At 52.7% G+C, this 24574-nt stretch overlaps 1 protein-coding gene across 2 annotated transcripts in view; it reads right to left on the bottom strand.

Moving 5' to 3' along the window:
* The window catches only part of Fbln2 (fibulin 2), a 74894-nt gene extending 50542 nt beyond the window's left edge, over nt 1-24352 (bottom strand). For both annotated transcript variants that reach the window (XM_045152450.1, XM_045152451.1), the window contains exons 1-2: nt 24304-24352; nt 434-1726 (exon numbers count right to left, since the gene is read on the bottom strand). In XM_045152450.1, the coding sequence (XP_045008385.1) occupies nt 434-1712 (1279 nt within the window). In that variant the 5' untranslated portion in view covers nt 1713-1726; nt 24304-24352. The remainder of the gene's footprint in view (nt 1-433; nt 1727-24303) is intronic.
* Between the last annotated feature and the right edge of the window lie 222 nt (nt 24353-24574).

Raw genomic sequence — 24574 nt, 5'->3', positions numbered from 1 at the left:
TTTGGAAGGAGCAGCAGAGTTGGGACCTCCACAGGAGACTACGTCCCCTCTTGCAAGCACTGTAGAGCCAGGGCTTGCGGCCAGGCGGGTCCTCCGTGAGACGGTGTGCATGGGCAGCCACCTCAGGTCTACAGAGCCTTGCGTTTCCTGCTGAGACACCCCTGGACCCCAGCAGGAGTAGGCCTGATGTGACCCCAGCATGATGAGGGACACCTTCCAGACCCTCCATCAGAGTCTGCTAGGGAGCCCAGCACCTTCTAGAACAAGGTACCTCACCCCCCATGCCACCCTGGCTCATCGCCTCAGGCCTTTTTTTTTTTTTGTGCATCTGCACAAAAAGCAGTGACAGCTGCTTCCCCTGCTTAATGGCACTGCCAGGTGACCAAAAAAATAAATAAATAAATAAAAATAAATAAATAAATAAAAGCCTTACCTTCAGGGCTGCCTCTGGGAATAGAATGCACAGAGTTGGGGTCCGTGTCCTCTTCGGCTCGGGAGCGGGGCATCACCTGTGGGTGCTCAGGCTTCTCCTCAGACAGCTCTGAGGTGGGGGAGGCCTGGGCTTCGTCAAACAGCGGCATGGATAGTGTGGGGCTGCTGCTGGACTCAACAGGGTCCTCGGGAGAGCTAGCTGTGGTCCTCAGTGGGATGAAACCCACAGGGCCTGACCTGGGCAGGGGTATAGCACCCTCCTGTCCCATGCTTCGAGCTGTGGCCTGGGCTTCAGGAATAAGGTTCTCCTCAGGCCCTGCCTTGGCTTCAGCTTCCTTTTCCAGGATAGGTAGGCCAAGTCTGGCTGGGGCTGTGGTGGGTGGCCTGTCCAGCCCCGTGGGACCACTTGTTGCCGGCTGCTCAGTTACCATCGGCTCCTCCGCCACATCCTCGCCTTCCTCTTCAACGTCCTCCGTGACTCTCCTGGCTTTAGCTTGCACGGGGGCTGGAGGACCCAGGGCAGCAGCTGCTGTGGGCCTGGGGAGAGCTGCTGGCCCATGAGTTGCCCGGATGGAAGACGGAGGCTGATTCCCACCTCCCAGAGCGGCTGGAGGACCCCCCACACCTGCCTGGGCCTCACCCCTGAGGGTCTCAGCAGCTTCGGCCTCGGCCACCTCCTGGTCATAGCTGTAGGGGTCTTCATACTGCCGCTCTGGGTCACCCTCCTCAGCATCTGAGAAGTTCCCGTGGCAACCAGGGAGCTGGTAGCAGATGAGCTCACCCCCAACATCAGGACAGTGGCAAGCCTGGCAGGGCGAAAGGTGGATGGTGTGGCCGGCGGCATATTTACGGCCAGTGTGGACACAGCCCACCTGGCCACACTGAGGGCAGCTGTCAGCCACCACCACAGCCTCGATGCAGTTAGGTGGCAGCTCAGGGCACAACATGAACTGGCAGCTGATCTTGCCGCCACCTGGCGGACAGGAGCACTCAGTACTGCCAAAGTCCACAAAGTATGACTGGCCAGCAGGCACCCGGCCATCCACAAAGCCCCCCTGCACGCAGTCGTAGTACTGGTAGCCTTCGCAGGCACAGCCCTGCCGCACACACGTGGCGCAGCAGGCGCCAGGCTCCAGCGCCTCTTCGATGCAGTTCTCCAGAGGTGAGCACTCCACACCCGTGCAATCCTGCCAGGGCACTGCCACGCCAGGCCTCGGGGCCAGTGCCACAGCCAAGAGTAGTGCCAGCCATGCTCCTGCAGAATCCTGGAGCAGTGCCATAATCCCGAGAGGCCCTGAGGGGACAGAGGAGAATCCTGTCACATCAGGGCATGCGCTTGGACAGGGTGAGGAACTCTAACATGTGCACATGCAGGGCACAGCACCGCCCTCTGCCCCCAGGCATGCCCGGCTTCACATGTTCACACATGCTCAGACACTCATGAACACCACATGCAAGGATGATCCACAGACAGGTAAGCCAACAGATGTTGACGCAGGGTCACCAATGTGACTACACATCTGTTTGCTCAGGGACACTTGAGCCTCCTTGATCAGCAAACTGATCTCACACCCACCATCTCCTACATACACACGAAGGCATGCACGTACAACCACACACTCAGTCACCCTCACATCCAGCAACGTGGCCTCCCCCTGCCTCCCCGCGCTCCATGCATGATTACAGGCTCGGCCAGCCACACCCACATGCCGGATATACCCACGGTGGGTCTTGCTCACACAGTCTTGCCCATGTGTATACATACGACCCCCAAAACAATTTCTCCTCCAAACATTTGGCTGGGCTCCCAGCCACAGTTACTGGAGGGGGAGGGGTTGGGTGGAGTGAAAGGGTTGCTGGGCAGAGACAGACCCTTCCCAGGCTTTCACACAACTGCCCAGCCCCCACATACACTACAGCCTCAGCCCTCAAACTCCAGGGCTCAGAACCATCTCACGAGACCCCGGGGCTGTAATGTCAGCCGAAGACACTCCTGCCACCTTCCCCCAGTGCCAGGTGCCCCGTACACCTTCTATCTCTGGCACCCCGAAGCCCTGAGTCCTGTCAGTACTCCCCCAGAAAGCTCTACCTCCCATCCGCCCGGCCACATGCCCACCCCAGCCATGTCCCTCTCCTGTCCTTGTCTTTCCCTGCAGTGCCAAATCCCGTCCGGCTTCCATCGCCAGCAAGGACAGGCTGGCAGTCCTCACTGTGCCTGGTGCTGGAAGGGGTTCAGCAAAAGAGCGCTCGCTCGCTCCCTCTCTCTCTCTCTCTGAGGCAGAATCTCATTCTAGCCCAGGCTCTGATCTGAACTCACTCTGTAGTCCCAGGCTATCTCAAACTCACATGGATCCTCCTACCTCTGTCTCCTGGGTGCTGGAATTAAAGGCATGTGCCACCACACCTGGTATTTTTATTGTTTGTTTGTTTTTTCGAGGTCGGGTTTCACTCTAGCCCAAGCTGACCTGGAATTCACTATGTAGTCCCAGGGTGGCCTTGAACTTACAGAGATCCTCCTACCTCTGCTAAAGGCATATGCCGCCATGCCCGGCTCTCTTTTTTACTTGAGAGAAAGAAAGAGAGAGGATGAGTGCCTCAGGGCTTTCAGCTGCTACAAACGAACTCCAGACATGTGTGCCCCTTGTGTGCATGGGAAACACTGTGTGGTTGCATCACTGTGCATCTGGCTTATGTGAGACCCAGAGATTAGAACGGGAGTTCTTGGGCTTTGCAGGCAAGCACCTTAACCGCTAAGCCATCTCTCCAGACCTACTCAAATGCCACCTTCCCACCAGTCCTCACTCCTGCAAAAGCCACATATTCTCATAGGTGATAACTCAGAGGTCAGGCCAGGCCCCTGGAGACACATTCCCAAGAAGTCACAGACAGGGTCTCTTTTCCCCCAAGCCCTAGTGATGCTGATAGAAGTAACATTGCAAACGCTTTATGGTTTTTATTTTTAAGAAAACAATGAAATGGTATCTCTAGTCCTAAGCATTTATCACTTTAAATGTTTCTCTTTTTTTGTGGTAGGGTCTCACTCTAGCTCAGGCTGACCTGGAATTCACTATGGAGTCTCAGGGCGGGCTCAAACTCACAGCCATCCACCTACCTCTGCCTCCCGAGTGCTGGGATTAAAGGTGTGAGCCAGCACGCCTGGCTCAAATGTTTCTTTTTGTGTGAGAGGGTATAGATTTTTTTAAAAACAGGCCTTATACTATAGTTTAACCCAGCCCAGAACTCAAAACGATCCCCTTATGCACCACCACACCTGGCTCTCATTTCAGACTTTAAGACAGTAATTTTTAAAGGTTCAAAGAACAGACAGCCTTGGAAATCTCCAGAGGATTCTGGGCTGCCTGGCTTCCCCTGAGTCCAGATCAAGGGAGCAGAAGTGGGGCATGGCCTGTCAGCATCCTGTACTTCAAGGTCAATGAGGGAATGACAGCTGAGGCCACAGCGCTCCAGCCCAGACAGTTAGCCTGTACTGGCCAGGGGCCTCCTCTGTGCCAGGTACCTCCAGAAGCTAGGGGGTTGTCAGCCACCTGACTATCCTCCCAGAGCTGACCATCCAAGGGCAGACAGTGAGTGTGAAGTGGTGCCAGGCACTCACAGCAGCATGAAGCAGTCAGTAAATGGGGGGGAGGGGAGGGAGCCAGGAACGATCTGGGCAGGAAGAGCCTTCCTCCTCTGGGGTGGCCAGCGAAGGCTTCTCCCAGGAGGTGGCATCGGAGCTAAGACCTAATGGCCTGGCTGGAGGTTCGAGGTTCAGAGACTTGGTCGAGAAAAGTGAGCATTTAGGTGAGATGCTAGGACAGACGTGAGCCATCCAACACACCACACCAAAGGATTTGTTAGAGGGCAGTGGGCTCACACCTGAAGTTATGCGCTGTTTTGGTTTGAATGTGAAATGTGCCCCACAGGTTCATGTGTCTGAACATTTAAACAGTGCTGGTAGTGTTGCTCTGCTAGTGTGCGGAACATGTTGGACATGGGGTCTAAATGGCAGACATAAGACCTCAGGGACCAAACTTGAGGCCAGCTCTACTTCTGGGCTGATCTCTCAGGGACCAGGCTTGACAGCTCCAGGCCAGCTCTACTTCTAGGCTGATCCCTCAGGGACCAGACTTGACGGCTCCAGGCCAGCTCTACATCTGGGCTGATCCCTCAGGGACCAGGTTTGATGGCTACAGGCCAGCTCTACTTCTGGGATGATCCCTCAGGGACCAGACTTGACGGCTATAGGGCAGCTCTACTTCTGGGATGATCCCTCAGGGACCAGACTTGACGGCTACAGGCCAGCTCTACTTCTGGGTTGATCCCTCAGGGACCAGACTTGATGGCTATAGGCCAGCTCTCTTCTGGGTTGATTCCTCAGGGACCAGGTTTGATGGCTACAGGCCAGCTTTATTTTGGGGGTGAGCTCCTTGCTTCCTGATCCCCTGATATGTAAGCAAGTAACCTTATACTCTCACCACCAGTGACCAAGCCACTTCCCAGTCATACCTTCCTAGCCACGATGGACTGATAACCTCTGAACTGCGAGCCAGAACAAGTCTTCTCTCCCTTAAGGTGGATATATGAGGTATGTCACAGCACCATAAAACTAAACAGCACATGTGCTCAGGGCTTTCAACTTGAACATGGACGGGGCTATTCAACAGTAGCATCCAGAAGGGACATGTGCATTATGGGCCCCTTTGGGAGATCCTCTCTCCACAGTTCTCCACACAGGGCACCCGGTTCAGCAGGATGCCGGAGCAGGCAGGTCTCGAGCATGCCAGTCACAGGTGTCTCGCGATATTGCTTAGATCCCTGTTTCCCTCCTGCCACTGAACTCAAGCTCTATGGCTTCATTGTCCCCCTTCCCTCCACAGTCTGAGCCCCTCCAGTGAGCGACTGACAACTTAACCTTTGCAGTGGTCCATAAAAGGGCGCCCAGAAGGAAACGGACTCTGGGCTTGCAGCACACTGGAAGTTCAAGGTGGCTTCAGGAAAATCTCACTAGCTCCACCATGGTGAAAATGGGGGCCTTCCCTGGTGAGAGCTCAGACCACCTTACAGTAGTTCTCAGCAGCACCCCCTTACCCCCAGGGAAAGTGTTCCTATGACTGAAGCCACAGATGGCTCTGAGTCCTATAGACTATGTTCTCATGTTTTGTCCTTATTATAGACCATCATTCTCAATTCGCAACCTCTCCCCTCCATTGAGAACTTCCCTCCAAGGAGCATTTCACAGCTTCTCTCTGGCATATCTGTAAGAGGTGGGAAATTTGGGTTCTGGGGAGCTCTCTGGAAACCCAAGCCCTGAGTTCATATCCACAAACTAACCAAAGAATTGGCAATTCCAGATTCAAGAAAATGATTTTTTTTAATGCCACATTTGGGCTAGAGAGATGGCTAGGCCGTTAAAGCACTTGACTGCAAAGCCTAAGGACCCACGTTCGACTCTCCAGATCCCACGTGAGCCAGACACACAAAGGCATGGTCGCACATGCCCACTAGGCAGCAAAAGTGTCTGCAGTTCGATTGCAGTGGCTGAGGACCTGGCATGCCAATTCTCTCTCTCCCTCTCTCTCTAATAAAAAAATAAAAATAAGCCAGGTGTGGTGGTGCATGCCTTTAATCTCAGCACTCGGGAGGCAGAGGTAGGAGGATCGCCATGAGTTCGAGGCCACCCTGTGACTCCATAGTGAATTCCAGGTCAGCCTGGGCTAGAGTGAGACCCTACCTCAAAAAATCGAAACAACAAAAATAAAATAAAATGCCACATTTTATTCAGATGTTACAAAGATGTGAGGAGGGGAGAAATCTAGGGGTTAAGGAAGAGAAGGTAAAGTGGAAGAGGCTTTCACCACGTGGAACCCTAAAGTCCATGTAGACTACGTGTAGCCCAGGAGCCCATGTGAACGAACATGGATCTTAGAAAAATAAAAATAAAAAGGTATTTTGAAAAGTGTGCTTCCAAGATTAAAAGTAAAGTTGGTAATAAAATATAAAAAGTGTCTCTTCCCACCCTTACATGGCTGCCAACATGAGAGAGGTATCTTACCCATCCAAAGACCCCCAAAAACACTGCTGCCAGTTCCACAGAGAGAAAAAAATGTCTGACCTTCTCAGTGGATCTAGGGGGATACTTTAGAATTTGGGCCACTGTTACTGAACACCCATACACCAGGTGTCCCAGCCAGTCAGCCTGGGCTTAGAGCAGAAATCCACCTATACCTGGACAGGTTGCACGCTCAACAGAGAACCTATTGGAGCCGGGCATGGTGGTGCACGCCTTTAATACCAGCACTCAGGAGACAGAGGTAGGAGGATCGCCATGAGTTCAAGGCCACCCTGAGACTACAAAATGAATTTCAGATCAGCCTGGACTAGAGTGAAACCCTAGCTTGGAAAAAAAAAAATAGAAAGAGGGAGAGAGAGAGAGAGAGAGAGCTAATTGGATGGATGGGCAAGCATTAAATCCCATGGCTGACACAGGTGAGGTGAGGGTGTGATGTCCTAAAATCCTGTCCTTTAAGGGCCGTCCTGGTCCAGCCTAAGTGCCACCTCTGGCCCCACCACTCATCCCCCGCCCATATCCAGCTTGCCACTGTCACTACTCTCGTTCCCCTTGATTCTGCCAAGTGTACTGAGCAACTAAAGGGTGGGTAGTTAACACAATGCAAAGCTGTCAGACAGAGAGAGGTGGCTCTGGTCCCAAATGGGAGGGCCCCAAAATTTCACCATAGCAAATGGCACACAGTCTAAACCTATAATCTGTTTATTCCTGGAATTTTCTACTTAATATCTGGAACTATGGTTGGCTGTAGATAATTGAGCCATGAGAAACAAAACTATAAACAAGGGGGTTCCTTTTGCATCTGACATCATACCACATGGTAAGAAAAGTTCTTTCCTTCTCCAGTTCTCTGATAACCTCTGATTCTGCCAGGAAAAGGCTCGTTAGGTCTAGTATACAAAAACATGGGGCATTCAGTCACACTGAGATTTCATATACATGATGAACACCTGGTTTTGTTTCTTGGTTTTTGTTTTTGCCTTTGAGGCAAGCCCAACAAACTGGCCTTTTTTTTTTTTTTTTAATGAGAGAGAGAGGGAGAGAACTGGTGTGCCAGGGCCTCTAGCCACTGTAATCGAACTCCAGACGCATGTGCCACCTAGTGTGCATGTACAACCTTACGCACTTTTGTCACCTTGTGCATCTGGCTTACGTGGGACCTGGAGAGTAGAACATGAGTCCTTACGCTTGGCAGGCAAGCGCCTTAACCACTAAGCCATCTTTCCAGCACCCACTTGTTTTATATAAGCATGCCCTATGAGATGTTTAGGACATGTTCATCTGCTGTGTACCTGAAATCCCAAGGTCCCTGCACAAGAGGAGTCCTGATAAGGTCCTGGCACTGTATGACCCTAACTCCTTTCAAACACTTGGAGGGAATGTCTTTTAAACAACAGGCAGCAAAAGCAAAACACTGGACTTCCAAACAGCTGGGATGACCACTGGGAAGTAAACACAGGAGTCATTCTAGATGCTTCAGTCAGAAGCATGAGTCATGTGTTCCACCTGGCCCTGGGCTCCACCCTCAAGGCTGCCTTTCCCTCCCCCAGGCCCAGCCAAAGGGTAGCACTCGCCAGCAGCAGAGAGAGTCCCTTTGCACGCCAGACCCACCCATGGGGGCGCTGAGCACTAGCATGCATTCCACACTGACTGATGTCTTGGGGCTAACTCTGCCTCACTTGCACTCTCGGTGGGTGTCCAGGAGCTTCCCGGTTCTTGGCCAGCAGCCTGGACTCTCCATCACCACAGAGGAAAGAAGCCAGAGGAGGTCGTGTTTTCCCCTCCTGCAGCCCCAGGATCATCTGAGCAACTGGGGTCCAGTGTTAGGACCCGCCTTTTCTAGACATGGAGGGCACTGGGAGTTCTTACCCTCTTTCCAGTGGCTACCATGTGTAGCCACATGGTCTAATCGTTGTCAGTATGCCAGTTCAATCAAAATCCAGACAGTGAGTTGCAACCACAGTTTCATGAGACCTACGGGGGTGACCCCTGTCTCTGGTCAGCCAGTGCCTGGGATGGGGATGTGGGCATGTGACTCGGCAGAGCAGAGCTCTGGGAAGAAGGGAGAGAAGAGACAGGACGAGTAAAGCCAGGTCTCACCTGGAGCCTGCCTACCCCATAGCAGCCCTGCATGAGGAGGATCCCAGGGGATCATCCCATCACCCCAAAGATCAGGGAGCACAGGGAGAGGGACACCTGCCAGGTGATAGCCAGCAGCTGGAGTGGACACAGGTTTGTGCCATCAGCAGCCAACACCTGCCGGCTGGAGCAGTTGCCTCCAGGTGAGACCAGGTGAGAGGGAACTGGGGCCTGGACAGGACTATGTCTAACACACATACACAAAAGTACACATCTACACACATAACCACACAGACACGCATACAAAAATCACAGGTGCACATACAGAGGCAAAAACAGGTTTAATAATGACACATGTACTCCAAAGCCAAAAGTGAGTAACAGGTTATAGGGCAGGGAAGAAAGCACTGAGGACCTGGCAGGAAATAAAGGCTGCTCCTAAAACCTTCCTTTAGTAGTAAGCTTCCTGGCAGCCAAGGCCAAGAGGGAAATTACACAGTGACACAGTGAGCCTTGTCTGATAAGGGCAGGTCATCGAGTTCAGTGGGAAACACAATGTTTTTTTTTTTTTGGCACAAGCTATACATTAGGATTTTAGCTGTTGATTAAATTCCATTTAATATCACTTCCTCAGAGCCAACACCAGACTGTGAATTTCCAGGGATGTTTATTGTCTTTAACTATAATCCACTGATAAGGAAACTGAGACTCAGTTGAGGTAAATGATCTGCTGCAGGTCACACACCAGAAAAGGGAGGCACAGGGACATGAGCCCTGGTCTGAATTGCATGAGTCCTTCAACTATTCATCAATCACCAGCCCCTGCCAGCCCCCAGGGCCAGTGTGGGATGGACCTGTGCACAAGATCAATGGAAATCCCACCCTCTGGTTCACATCTGTCTTTCCAACACCTAGAAGGCGGCCGCAGGAAAATCATGAGTTCAAAGCTAGTCAGGGTTATAAAGTGAGGCTATCTCCCTGCAAAAGAAGGAGGAGGAGGAAGAAGAGAAGAGGAAAAAGAAGGAGAGGAGGAGAAATACGATGAAAGAAAAGTCCTAACCTCACAAGAAAAGATAAGGAACAAAGTAATAAGACAATCTGAGCACTGAGACAGAAAGCGACTGGACACTTCCCTGGCAAAAGAGGTCAAAGCGGGCCTGAGAAATGATGTCAGCTGAGACCCACCAGGCAAAAGTGCAGCTATGTGAAGGTCTGCAGAATACACCAGGCAAAGAGCATGTGCAAAGGCCCCAAGGCAGGAACCAGCTTAACACTTTGGCTGGCACATGAGGAATAGAAAAGACAGAAGTTAGGACTGCTGAGTGATGACATGCCTGAAATTCAAGAAGGAACTACAGGCGTTGAGAATGGCTCAAGGGATAAAATGCTTCCCTGTGCAAGCAGGAGGACCCGAATTCTATTCCCAGCACCCGTGTGAAAAGCCAGACATGGTAGCATGCACTTATAGTTCCAGCCCTGGGGAGACAGAGACAGAAGGATTCCTGGCACTTGCTGGCCAGCTAGTCTAGCCATAAAGGTAGTGCTGGACGTGGTGGCGCACGCCTTTAGTCCCAGCACTCAGGAGGCAGAGGTAGGAGGACTGCCATGAGTTTGAGGCTGCCATGAGACTCCATAGGAATTCCACGTTAGCCTGGGCTACAGCGAGACCCTACCTTGAGAAAACTAAAAGAAAAGGTAGTGAGCAACTAAAAAAGACACTTGATTCCCACATGCATGTGCACACATGTGTGTGTACAGACATACAAACACTGCAGCCACCTCTTTCCCAGAAGACTGAGGGAGATCTCTGTCATAGGAAACCCAACCAGGGAAACTTAAACAGCATCATACAGAGAATACAGGTGAAGGAGGCGGTGACCAGGTCCCCCTGGGAGAAGGATGAGAGGAGCCACACGGCCTTCCAGTGACAGCCCTGTCCTCTTGATTCACAAAGGCAGTGGTGCTCCAGGAGTTGGCTCTGCCACACTATGCTAGGCTGACACTGAAGCACAATGGTGGGTGGGTGTGTGTGTGTGTGTGTGTGTTCACAATAAGAGATGCTTGAGAAAAGAAAACCAAAGAAGTAGTTCAGGAAAACGCAACACAAGAAAGAGGGCAGCAGGCTAGAGAGATGGCCCAGTGGTTAAAGGCGATTGCTTGCTTGCTTAGAAAGAGGACGCTGGCAGGTGGCCAAGAGGGAAGGGAATTGAAAGCCACGGATGATCGACAGCCGAGTGACTGAGCTTGGCTTCTATCTGAAAGGCCTATTTCCCTCACTTCCTGCGGTCTAATTGGATGCCGGATGGAGGGACTGGCCATGAGTCAAGCCTAGCTGCAGAGTGAAGGGTCCAGCAAAAGCTTGGAGAGGGATCTGGGGGTCTTCTGGAGCACAGAGCTCAGGCAAAGGGCAGGCTAGGAAGAACAGGACAGGCTGAACACGGGATCCTGTAGGAGGAGGAGAGAGAGGCTGAGTCCACAGCCAGGCCTGGGCTCCAAGCTGTGTCCCAGTCAGGTAAGGTGGCACATGCCTGTGTTCTCAGTTACTTGGGAGACTGAGGTGGAAGATCACTGGAGCCCAGGATCTTGAGATACACAGTAATACACCATGTCTTTAAAAAGGAAAACCAGGGGCTAGAGAGATGGCTTAGTGGTTAAGTGCTTGCCTGTGAAGGCTAAGGAGTCCGGTTCAAGGCTCAATTCCCCAGGACCCACATTAGCCAGATGCAAAAGGGGGCACGTGCATCTGGAATTCGTCTGCAGTGGCTGGAAGCCCTGGCACACCCATTCTCTCTCTCTGCCTCTTTCTCTGTCTGTTGCTCTCAAATAAATAAATAAAAATAAACCAAAAAAATTAAAAAAAAGAAAAAGAAAAACCAGGGCTGGAGAGATGGCTCAGTGGTTAAGGCACTTGCCTACAAAGCCTAACAACCTGGGTTCAATTCCTCAGTACCTATGTAAAGTCAGGTACACAAAGTGGACATGCATCTGGAGTTTGTTTACAGTGGCTAGAGGCCCTGGTGTGCCCATTCTCATTCTTCATTTTCTATCTATCTATCTATCTATCTATCTATCTATCTATCTATCTATCTATCTCTCCTCTCTCTGTATATACATAAATAAATAAATAAATATTTTTAAAGTATTGAAAAATAAAACACTAAAACAAAAAGCAGGATGACCCAGCCTCTCCCCCATGGAACTTAGGATGCTTGTGCCCATGCTCATTACGTGCTAGCTGGTCACTGGAGATTTTCTTCAACAGGTTGCGCTTATAAGAATGCTGGAAAAATAACACTTTAAATGGAGCAGCTGAGTTTCTGGCCCTCCCTTCCTACTCCTCCCTAAGAAAGAGAAGACGAAAACTCCCCTTATGTCTAGGGTAAGGGCTTGAACTATACTTTTACCCAGTCAATAATCTCATTACCAGCATAAGCAGGTGGAAAGCCACAGTTTGATATCCATGCTTCTTAATCAAACTTTGACAAAAGAAAATGTTGGCTTTGGCACAGGAGCCCCAATCTTTCCCTCCCCACAGTTACTACCCTGAAAAAAGGAAGTGCTCCCAGGGTGGAGCGGTGAGAAGAGCCTGCCAAGGCCAAGGCTGAGCTCAGTGCCCCATACCTGGCTCTCAATGAGACCACGGCAGTGGACCCTTGACCTCCACCCTGTGGAATGCCAAGTCGCCGCCCACCGTCACGCAGCAGCTAGCTCACTGACCTGCCTACCGGAGAACCTCTGCTGTTCACCCTCACCCTGCTCAAAAGTGGCTCCCTTCTGCCCCCTCCATCCTACCTCCATCAAATGCCAAGCTTCTACAGGGCATGCTGGGTGGTCACTGATCACACCCCCTTCCTGCCAGGGTCCACCTCAGCACAGTAAGTCCTTCCCCCCCCCCACCTTTGCAGTGATGCTCAGGCCATTCACAACCCACCAGACCCAACATGGGAGACAGCAACAAGCCTCTCTGTGTCCCACTGCATAAGGCATAAAATGACTTAACAATGAGCAAGGGTCCCTGAAGCCATCCTGTCCTCAGGAGGAGGCTCTGGAAGGTGCAGCCAACTCCACTCAAAAAAAAGTCGAGCAAGGGATGGAGAAACAGGGGCAGAGCCACAGTTGCTGGGCACATGAACTAGCCACAACTGAAACTAAATGAAAAGATAGACTCTGCAATGAGCTAAGCTTGAGTTAACTTGGACCACATTTTCTGCCACTAACGACCAAGTCTTAGCAGACATATGGGCATGTATCTAAGACTTTCAAGATAGAAACCTCCAAACTCCCTCACAACTTACTCCTGGCACCCTGGTTGAAATGGAAAATCCCCAAAGGTCACTTACAAAGCCCATCACCATCTTTCCTATGTACCTCTCGTAACTCATCTTCTTCTGTTGTCCCCTAAGCACCCAATCTTTGAAAACCTAGAAGAGTCTCTCAGGTTCACAACCCCTCTTTGTTCATATCATTACCCAAACCTGGGATTCCCTTCCTCCTGAAACTGCACAGTCGAATCCCATGTCCTGCCTAAGACCAAGGCTAAGAGTGGGAAAACAGGTGACTGGCAGGTAGATGGATAGGTGAGTGGGTGCATAGATGGATGGATGGGGACACATGACTGGACGGGTGGTTGGGTGGACAGATGCATGGGTAGATGGACAAGTAAGATGGATAAAATGGGATAAACAGATGGTTAAGTGAGTGGATAGATGGATGGACAGATGGGTTGGGTGGATGGATGTACAGATGGACAGGTAGGTGTAGGTGTGTGTGTGTGTATGTATGTGAATGGGTTGGTGGGTATTTTGATGGAGGGAGTGGATGTAAAGATTGGTGGGTTGAGCGTGTGGACAGATTTACAGAAAAACAAACGGCTGGGCAGGAGGGTGAGCGGACAAGCGAATGGATGGGGAGGCGGTGCGGTTGACTGGATTGGTGAATGGGTGATGTGTGGGTTTATGAGTGAAGAGGTGGATGACTAAACGTTTGAGTAGATGGGTGGGTAGGTGGATGGATGCATAGAGAGGAAATGAGCAGGCAGGCAGACAGGCGAGTGGATGGGCAGATAAGCAGCTGGGTGAGTGGTGGAAGGACGGATGGGTGCGTGAGCAGATGGCCATAGGGGTGGATGGGGGATGGGTAGATGAGTGGATGAGTGAGTAGGCAGTTAGAGGAGTGGGTCATATGGGGGAACAGATGGATGAGGAGGTGGGTCAGTGGATGGATACTTGCACTGGTGTGGGAAGAACTGATGAAGAGACGGATGGGCAAGCTGGTGGGCAGATCATGGAGAGTTGTGGGGGTGGCTGGTGGCGGAGGGGGTTGGTGTGCTGAGAGATGGATTGATGGGCAGATGGGGAGACTGGCAGTACGCTGACAGGTGACAGGTGGATGGCAGGCAAGCAGGTACGTGAAGAGATGGACAGAAGGCGGGTGGATGGATGGGTGCGTGCACATAGCTATGAGGACTGCAGCGATGACTGAAGAAGGGGCAGTAGCTACATGAATGGCTGGCGGGTGGGGAGCAGACCAGGAGACCCCTGAGTCAGTGTTCTTCCATTTCCCCAGTAAAGCCCAGACCAAGGCCCAGGGCTCCACCACAGGCCAGCACCTCAGACAGCTCCCTGCCCTGGGGACCAGCACCATGCCCTCAGGCCCTGGAGTCAGACTAGCCACTATTCAGGTCCTAGCAGTCACCTCCGGACTGTGTGAGCCTCAGGGACTCCGGCTCGCTAAGCTTCATTCTCCCTATCTGTCGCATGCGAACATCAACTCTCCTCCCAGGGGACTGAGAAATCAACCTTTCTTTAGAGGCCAGCACAATATGCAATATGTAGGGCCCCCAATAATTTCCATCCAATTGAAAGATTGTTAAAATGCTCCAGGCCTAGAAAGAGGAATATGCCTCCCCTCCCCTGTTATAAAACCAGGAATCTCGAAACCAAAAGCAGACATGAATAGACAAGAGAAGACCCTGGCTGCCGAGTCCTGGATCCAGCATCAGAATGCAGAGCTCAGAGCACAGCACAAGGATAAAAGCACAGAGCCAAAGAGGGCTGGAGCCCAGCGTGATTAGCTGTGCCGCCTAGTAAGAGACTGGAAGGAAAAGTCGACACGAAAATCTCTAGATGCTGGAAAAAGTGAGCAGTAAGGCTCAACACCACAGAGGCCAAAGCCTTGGAGAAGGGCTCGCCCATGTCCCTCCTGAAGAATAAACTGGACTTCGGGTGGAGGGGACTTGAAACCTGCGGAAGAAGCCCTGGGGGCAGGACTAGAAGTGGAGTGGCAAGCTAGTGACTTCAGACCACGGGGTTCCTCGCAGCCCCGAGAGGAGGCAGCGGTCCCAAAGCCCTCCTCTACCCCTGACTCGAGCAGAAGTACAAGACAAGCCAGAGCCCATCGGTGCCAACAATCTACGCAGGCTCGCCTGCTCCTGGGATGGACAGCAACCTCAGCGGGGGTTTGGGCCAGACCCTTGTTCATCTCTGGATTTCACCAGATATCCCCATGCTTTGTCTTTTTCAAGAGGTCTTCTGAAGGAAAGCCTGAAGAACCGCCCCCTCTCCAGGAAAGATCTGGGCAGGCAGCGACGACGCAGGGGTTGGGTTGCTGTCACCTGGCTGCTTCTCACCTCTTCTCCTTCAGCCAAGCTCTGTTGGGGCTGGAGAGATGGCTCAGCGGTTAAGGTGCTTGCCTGGGAAACCTAAGGACCCAGGTTTGATTCTCCAGTACCCATATGAAGCCAGACGCACAAGGTAGTGCATGAATCTGGAAGCAAGGGCTGGAGGCCCTGGTATGCCCAGCCTTCACCCCCTCTGTATTTAGCTACCTATTTATCTCTCTCTCTCTCTCTCTCTCTCTCTCTCTCTCTCTCTCTCTCTCTCTCTCTCAAATAAATAAATAAAATATATTAAAAAAAATTTTTTAAAGAACCAAGCTCTCCAGTAGTGGGTAACTGTCCCTACACTGCCCAAACCACTCCCCTCCCTGTCCCCGACTGCCCTGCTCCTTTCTGCCCAGACCACACTCCCTCCTTCGGTGACTTGCTTCCCGCCCCATTCCTGTACCCACCGTCATCAGCTGCCACCACATCTGGAAGGAAGCGCTAGCCAGGGGAGCAGGCAGCCGGCCTCTCTGCGACTCCCAGGGGCCTCTGCCACATGACAATTTATTTACACAGCCCCTGAAGTTGAGATATTTCTCAGGACTGCCAGAGTGGCGGGCAGGGTGCAGGAACAGGCAATGTCTGGCCCCAGCTGTGGTACGGCCATCGGGCCCAGGAGTCTGGGAGGCTCCCCAAGGCGGTCAGCCACCACTGAAGAAGCCAAGGGGGACAAGTGAGCAGGACTAAGCGGGGCGCTCCTAGAGCCTGAACTCAAAATCAAATGCAAGTTAACTTCTTCTAGCTGCTGGGCAACTTGGGGAAGGTGATCCCAGGCAGCAATGTTTTTGTTTGCAAAATGGGCACATCCCTAGCAGAATCCAGCCAGGAGGTAGCACAGTGAATGAAGAACCCAGTGGTCTCCACTACAAAGGGCCAGGGACACCATCTGATGGTCCTAGTGAGAAACATGGCCTTCAGCATGTGTGCATGTGTATGAGAGAAAGAGTATATATTGGGTGGTTGGCATACTGTGTATTGTGTACAGGAATAAGTGTTGGGGTGTGAAAGTACATGCGTGTGTGGAGGTGTGTATTTGTGGGTGCCTCTGTATGTGAGAATGTGTGTCTGTGAGGGCTTCCATCTGTCCTTTGGTCTCCACCAGCCCCAAGGGAGGTGCTGTCAGCCAGCTCATTCTCAAATGGAGAAGCAGAGGGTAAGAGGGAACCCTTATGGTCCAGGCTGGTGCCCAGCATCTTTCTCAAGGCATTCCATATACACTACCAAGACCTTGCCACACCTTAGAGCCTTTACCTACATGTAGGCTAGTCCTCAGCATGAAAGGTCAACAAAGCCAAAGGGCTGTCCAAACCTCACAAATGGGTCAAATGAGGGTTGACATGGTGAGACAACCTGGGGCCAGCAGGTGCCCTAGGCAATGGCCACTCATGGGTGTGGCACATGGCCCTCAGTGCCCACATTCCTTCTTCGCCTGCTGAGGGTCCCACGGTCCCCAGCCTCAGCCGACAGTTGGGAGGTGACACCATTTCCTCACCAGCTAGAAGACCTGGGTGGGGACACTGGCTGCGGACAATACTGTAGCGCTACCCACCCTCCAGGAAGGAAACAACCTTCCCCCAGACCTGCACTTTCTCTGCAACAACCCGTGCACGTGAAGCGAGGCAGCTCTGTAATGTTTCCAGATTACAGTAGCTGTGAGTACAATAGCTCAAATGACGCACAGCCTGACCCGCGCGGCGCCCTGGGAAAGGACATGCCCAAAGCGGGGGACTGGCAGAGGCAGCCAGCAGTGCCTGGCACTGAGGACCTGGAGGAGAGACTGGCCTCCACCCTACTCTCCTTTCTTACTTGCTATGTGACTGCAAACGGGCGTGCCCTCCCAGAGCCTCGGTTTCCCTGTCCTGCCACTTCACAGGCTTGTTTTCAAGTCCCACCCTGACACCTGAGTTGCGGAGGGACTCCCCAACACCCCCAAGCCGCCTTTGCTCCTCCCATGCTCAGAGTACGCTGAGTGTCTGTCACCAGCCATTGAGCCAAAACTGAGGAACCCAGCATCTTCAGGGACCTGTCTACCAGCCCCAGCTTGACCTCCCTCTCTCCCCCTACCCACTCCCCAAGAGAAGCAGGCTTTTTTTTTTTGTTTTGCTTTGTTTTTGGTTTTTTTTGTTTTTCTTTTCCGAGGTAGGGTCTCGCTTTAATCCAGGCTGATCTGGAATTCACTATGTAGTCTCAGGGTGGCCTCGAACTCGTGGTGATCCTCCTACCTCTGCCAGACTTTTTCTGGGCTCCATGCTTCCCTCACTCTTCCTGGCCATCACAGAGACAGTTACACCTTGTCTAGGATGCTCTCCCTGGCCATCCAAGAGGTGCCTTCAGGCTCAATGACCTTGATACTCTCATCTAAAGAACTATGCAGCATCTCTGGGATCTGCAGACAGCCCCAGAGGCATCACCTGCTCCTCCTCTCCCTATACCTCCCTGGACAGCTCAGAAAGCTACTAACCCACAAGCCAGCAAGCACCTCCCAGGTTGCTCCCAGAGCCAGGCCTTTAGTCCGAGCACTCAAGAGGCAGAGGTAGGAGGATCGCTGTGAGTTGGAGACCATCTGAGATTACGCAGTGAATTCCAGGTCAGCCTGGGATAGAGTGAGACCCTACCTCGAAAAAACAATTCATCTGAGCTCCTAACCCTCCCCAAGTGTGCGTAACCCACTACTGTTATTACCCCCTGAGGCCCAGCCAAAGCCCCAGCTCAGTCAGGAGGGAATATGGAGAAAACATGGGGCAGAGAGGCCTATGGGCCTTGGGAAGAATGCAAGGGTTCAGATCGATGGTCAAGTAGGACCCTGGGTCTTCCCCCAGCCTCCTCTCACCATTTTTTAAAATATTTTATTTTTGTTTATTTGAGAGTGACAGAGAGAGAGAGAGAGAGAGAGAGAATGGGCGCGCCAGGGCCTCCAGCCACAGCCAAATAAACTCCAGACGCATGCGCCCCCTTGTGCATCTGGCTAACGTGGTCCTGGGGAATCGAGCCTCGAACCGGGGTCCTTAGGCTTCACAGGCAAGCGCTTAACCACTAAGCCATCTCTCCAGCCCCCTCTCACCATTTTGATCCAGCAGAAAACCCAGCAAGAGCCCAGAGCCTGATGCTTCCAACAGCCAATGTTTCTACCACCCTGGTCTCAGCTCTACCTTCCAACAGCAGTGGGGACACATGCTGCCACTGCCAGCCTACTCCCCAGACAGTAGCCCGGGGGACCTTACCATCTCAAGTAGACCTGCCCAGTTCCCTGACTGCCCTCTTCCCAGATCATGGGGGTCTTATTTTCCATCTGGTCCTGGTCACTTGTCCTTGCCCTCTATCTGAATGTTCCTTCTCCCAGAAATGGCCAGGGCAGGGCTCTGCCATCACTGATTACCAAAACCTACCCTGTCCTGGGCCGGTCCCCTGCCTCTCCTTGCTTGTGTGGCCTGCACAGAACAAGACAGGGTACAAGGGACTATGTCACCAAGCAGAATCAAGCTCCATGGTGGTGAAGGAAGATGTGCACTGAGTTACCCCAGCACTGAGAACATGCCCCACTCCCATGGGTGCTGGATGAATGTCTGCCGAGTGAAGGGATGAGCGGTCTCATCTCTCCACAGCACTAGGTTGGGAGAGACTGAGGCCCACATAGAGGTGAATTACTGGCCCTGCAGGTCACAGTGTGTGTGCAGCAGAGCTGTGAAGCTTGTACAGGACCAAACGGGACAAGCGTGGGGTCTCATGAGCTCCGTAAATTCATAACGTGCAAGACAGCCAGGAGCAACCTTCCAACGGAAGTTTCACCTCCACAAAGCCTCCCGCAGACAGCCATGAATCACCAGGAGAACCCACGCCCCAGAACCAGGGGCGAGCAGAAAGGGAGAGAAATACACCAAGGGGGAGATTCTGTGTCTTTACACAGAACTGCATCTCTTAGCTCCCTAGCTCAAAACTTCCAGAACTTTCCAGCTCCCTTCCACACACCTTTCTACGTCCTCCACCCTCACTGTCTCCCTCCTTGCATCCACTGACCACACTTTGTAAAACATGACTCTGGCACCAGATAATTCAATTGCCATGGAAACCTTTACAGGCAGTACCAGGGAGAACTCCGTCTGTTTATCAAGGTCATGAACACAGTGGATGTGAAAAGCTTTTTTCACTCTTCCACCTAGCACAAGTCAACGGCCCCTCTCACAGCCCCCTTTTTATCCTCATGTACTGTTTGGGGGATGATTTTTCATGGTGCTGTGGATGGAATGTAGAGCCCTCGTACATGCTAAGCACATACTCTACCACTGAGCCACACCCCCAAGCCCTCATGTGATGTCCTCAGCAGTGCAAGCAGGGACCAGGCTCAAAGACACCCTCGAGGATAAGAAGACACACCTTGGGACGTCTCCTCCCTAGGTGAGCACAGCTCACGCTTCCTCGCAGATTAGTGGACGCATACAGAGGTGTGTGTGAATTTATATTCTGATTTTACATGACAGGCACCGGGCTTTACATACCGTGTTACCTCCTTGTTTTCTCCTCCCAGCAGATCTTCTGGATCTTTCCACAGATTGTGTCCTTCAGTTTTTATAGCTACGTAATATTCCATAAGAGTCTGCTGGCTTCCATTAAGCCATTATGTATCAGGGGAACTCAATGTCCACCACCAGGTCTGACTCCCCGTCTACCTGTGTTTTCTCAGGACGAGGCCTGTCCCAGCCCAGGGCTGACTCTAGCAAGGGCTTGGCAGCAACATGGCGCCCCTTCTGTGGAGATACAAAGCCTTTGGATCCTGCTGTCAGCCAGGGTGTCTTTACACAGAATTGCATCTCTTAGTTCCCTAGCTCAAAACTTCCAGAACTTTCCCAGCTCCCTTCCACACACCTTTCTACTTCCCCTGCCCTCACTGTCTCCTTCCCACTCAGCTCTACCTCGCTCCCCTTTCCTGTCCCTCACACATATCAATCAAGTAGGGTCTTTCGTACTAGGTGCACCCTCTAGTCCCAGCTGAGCTCTGAAACCCTTCTTCGAGGAGCCCTCCCACCAGCCTGCTCTATACAAAGTTCCAGATCCAGGCCAGCCAAAGCTACATAGCAAGACCTAGCCCTTCCCCCTCTATACACACACACAAAAAAAAGCCTAACCTCCCAGTTGGGTATGTGCTGGCTGGCTGGCTTTATCTCCTCCACAGTACCTGCACATGTCTAAAGTCATCTCCACTCATTAATTTGTTGACTACCTCCCTCCCACCTAGAAAATGGGATCAAGGACAGAGTTCTGCTTGTCCCCTATGTGCCTCCCCAATCTGCCTGGGGAAGGATCACTCGACATCCTGATGACAGCTGTCTCCAGAATCCATATTCACCTCCCCACTGCAGGTCCATGAGCAGTGAAAAGCCATCAGAAACACCCACTTTACAGAACGGAAGCCTGAGGCCCAGAGAAGCAAGGGGTAGGGCCCATAGTGGCAGTGGGAGGCATGAGGAAGAGGCCAGCGACTGCACCTCCACCATGTGCCGCAGACAAGCAGCCACATGTCACAGAGACACTTAGTGCACCTACAGACGCATGCAGATGGCAGGGGAAAGGAGGGGCACAGAAACTGGAACTTAGAGTAACACCCCATGCTACCCACCCGATGAGTCCCTGCAGGAATGTGAGCCAGGAGGGGAGCTCTGTTACTCCTCTACCTGGGTGGTGTCTCAAGTCCCTTCTTGGGTGGCATCTCAATTGCCATGGCCAGCCGTAAGGTTCAGGAGGAAATAAACCACAACCCAGTTTCTAAATACAAGTGAAGAGCCAGTAGGTATCTAAGAGGGCACAGGTATATAGTCCCGAGGCCACATGGGTTCACCAAGACACTTGGTGGGCTCACCTCATGGTTACAGGGAAAGTGACCATCACATTCATACAGGCATCATGTTCTGCAATCCCTAAAGGCCACATAGGTCAAGCTGCAACCTTCCTCGTGGGTCCTGGATTTGGCTCCAGCACAATCCTTCAGACAGTCTCCTCACCTTAGTCAGGCCTGGAGCATTTATTGGGCACCTAATATATCAGCTGTAGGAGGTTCAGAGAACTCCAGAGTCACTGCCACTAAGCCCTCGCTTTCTCCTGGTGCCCAAAGGAGGACAGAGCTTTACTCTAGGGTTCAAAAAAGCTGAGCTGCAGGAGTTAAAGGTGCTTGCTTGCAAAGCCTGGCAGCTCAGGTTCGATGCCTCAGTAGCCATGTAAAGACAGATGCACAAAGTGGCCCGTGTGTTTGGAGCTCATCTGCAGTGGCAGGAGGCCCTTGGCATGTCCATCCTTTCCCTCTCTTGCTCTCCTCTCTTCCTCTCAAATAAATAAGTATTATGGAAAAAAAAAGATAATGTTGAACTGACAGCTCTACCCTTGCTTAGGGAGCCTTTTCTGAGCCTCCTTCCCTATCTATCAATGAAGGGCACAAATGTGGCCTCACAGAATGGCTACCAGTATCTGGGTAGAAAAGACCACCCCCACAGCCCGGCAGAAAAAGTCTGCTGTCTGGCCAGAGAGATGGCTCAGTAGTTAAAGGCACTTGCTTGCAAAGCCTGAGGGCCAGGGTTCAATTCCCCTGTACCCACATAAAGCCAGATGCACAAGGTAGCACATGAGTTTGGAGTTCATTTGCAGTGGCAGGAGGCCTGGACATACCCATATATTCCCTCCCTCCTTGCAAATAAACAATAAATGAATTTTTTTTGAAATGCTATCTTTTTAAAAATTTTACTTATTGGGCTGGAGAGATGGCTTAGTGGTTAAGCGCTTGCCTGTGAAGCCTAAGGACCCCGGTTCGAGGCTCGGTTCCCCAGGACCCACATTAGCCAGATGCACAGGGGGCACACACGTCTGGAGTTCGTTTGCAGTGCCTGGAAGCCCTGATGCACCCATTCTCTCTCTCTCTCTCTTTCTCTCTCCCTCCCTCCCTCCCTCTTTCTCTCTGTCGCTCTCAAATAAATAAATAAATATAAACAAAATTAAAATTTTTCCTTATTTATTACAGTCAGAGAGAGAGAGAGTGAAATGGCACACCAGGGCTTCCAGCCACTGCAAACAAACTCCAGACGTGTGTGCGTCCTGTGTGTCTGGCTAATGTGAGTCCTGCGGAATTGAACCTGGGTCCTCTGGCTTTGCAGGCAAGCGCCTTAACCACTAAGCCATCCCTCCAGCCCTGGACTCCTCACATTGCTGCAGTGACTATGGTTCTGAATAGCAGAAAGCTTCACTACCACTGGTGGGGGGCAAGCCTGGGCCCATCCTGGAGGTGACAATGCAGCGCAAGAGCCACGGCCAACATGGCTCAAGCAGGCCAGGCAGGAGCCAAAAAAGAGCAAGAAGATCAGGAGGGGGCTGCAACGAAAGGGCACTCCCAGCCCATCCCTAGGGTGGCAGGCAAGCTGCAGCAGACAAACGGCTCACAAGGGCATGTGGACCCCAAACCACCAGAGTTTGTGATGTTTCACGAGAAGACGGAAATCCTGCCTTTTGTGTGAGATCTGCCAATCTGTGAATGCTGGCAGCTAATTAAATTTTTTAAAATAATAATAACGTATCGGGAGCCAAACAAAACACGCAGGGCCAGCCACAGCCAGGGCTGGCAGGTCTGCGCCTCCGGAATCAGATGCCTTGACTTCACACTGCGAGGAGGGGAAGGCGGGAAGTTAGGGGGCACCCAACCCTGGCAATAGCTCTCCATCCTTCTTTCCTCCCAGGGAGTCCTCACCCTCACTTGACACCTGGAAAAGCTGAGGCCCGATCTCCAGCCATTCAGTCACAAACAGCATGGGTTTCCACTAGATGCCAATCCCAGGGAGCCCCCTGCTGTGCCCCAAGTAAGGACATTTCAGCTGTATCTCAAAGCAAGGATGACCCAGCTCTGGGCACCTGAGGGAAGAGTTTTTCAGATAGAGGGAACAGCCCACGCAAAGGCCCTGAGTAAAAACCCTGTGAGGGTCTGATCAGCAACAAGTACCCAATCCACAGGCCTTCTTTTCTTCTCTCTGTGGCCCGTCACAGGACACTGGCTCTGACCAGCTTCCGATGGCCCAAGTGCCCATCACAGAGGTGATGGGCAAGATCTTACTTAGGACAGCAGAAGAGGGAAGGAAGACACTCCCAGCTGGGAGATCAGGTTAAAAAGAAGCAGGGGATACTGAAAGAGCCAAGCCCACCCCTGAAGGCTGAGCCCCTCACCCACTCCTACACACACACACACACACACACACACACACACACACAGCCACCCAGGCTACAGCAAGAGCCCCCTGAGCCAACAGCAACACTCCCAGCCACCTCCCTACCCCAAGCCTGGGGAACCCACCTTCCCACCTACCCAGGTACGGGAACCATGAAGCTCAGTGCACATGGCTAAGATACCATGTGCTGGCACCCGAGTGTGTATGGCTGTCTTCAGGTGACAGACAGGCCTGTGTGGGACACACGTGTGGCGCACGTGATGTGATATGCACGTGATACATATATCGGCGCTGGGCTACCTTATAAGTGTGTTAGAGGCATGAATGTTTAATAGCAACACACCGTCAGTGTCTGAGGGTCACCTGTGTGCAAGGCCAGTGTGTAGGAAGCACGTGTGTGCAGAGATGAGCCAGAGGAGCCCTTGCGTGTGAGAGATTCAGCACTGTGGATGGGGTGGGGGTGCGCGTCCGCAGAGCATACACGAACTTCTGCTGGCATGCGTGCGTGTGTGGCAGTATGTGACTGGGGGAGGGGGGCGACAGGAGTGGTGCCAGACTGGAAGGCTTTAGAGGGTCGGCGACCCAGGAGGACCCTGCGGGACAAGGGTAGAGGTGGGGGACCAGCAGGACCCGGCCCAGGAGTAGGGAGGAGGCGACTGATCCGGTGGGTAGGAGATCAGCCCGTGCTGGTCTCAGTGCCTGCATCTGTGCAATGGGGCCCCAGCTGCCCTGAGCTGCAACCCGAGAGAGTGAACCCCAGCGGGCAGGCGACGCTGAGAGGCTGGGCACCGGCCGTCCGTGGTCCGCCGACCCATCGGGCCCGAGCGCGCCGACCCGAGCCCAGGGGCGGCCCAGAGGCCTGGGGCACTCACCGCCGTGCGCTCCGCTGCGCCGCCGTCCGTCCGTCCGTCCGTGCAGCCCGCCGCCGTCCGCGGGTCGAGAGCCCGGCGCCCAGGCTGCGCGCGGCGCGGGGCGGGGCGGGGCGGGGCGGGGCTGGCGCAGCTCGAGGCTCCGCCCCTCCAGGCTCCGCCTGTGATCCGGGTCTAGGATCCCGCCGAGGAGGGGGCCGCCCCAGCGGCTCCTAGCCCGGATATCATTGCAAAGCCCAAGTCTACCCTACGAATGGCCGCGGAACCCACAACT

This window comes from Jaculus jaculus, chromosome 6 (genome assembly GCF_020740685.1).
Source record: "Jaculus jaculus isolate mJacJac1 chromosome 6, mJacJac1.mat.Y.cur, whole genome shotgun sequence".
Lineage (NCBI taxonomy): Eukaryota > Metazoa > Chordata > Mammalia > Rodentia > Dipodidae > Jaculus > Jaculus jaculus.
This window is presented reverse-complemented; position numbering and strand designations above follow the sequence as displayed.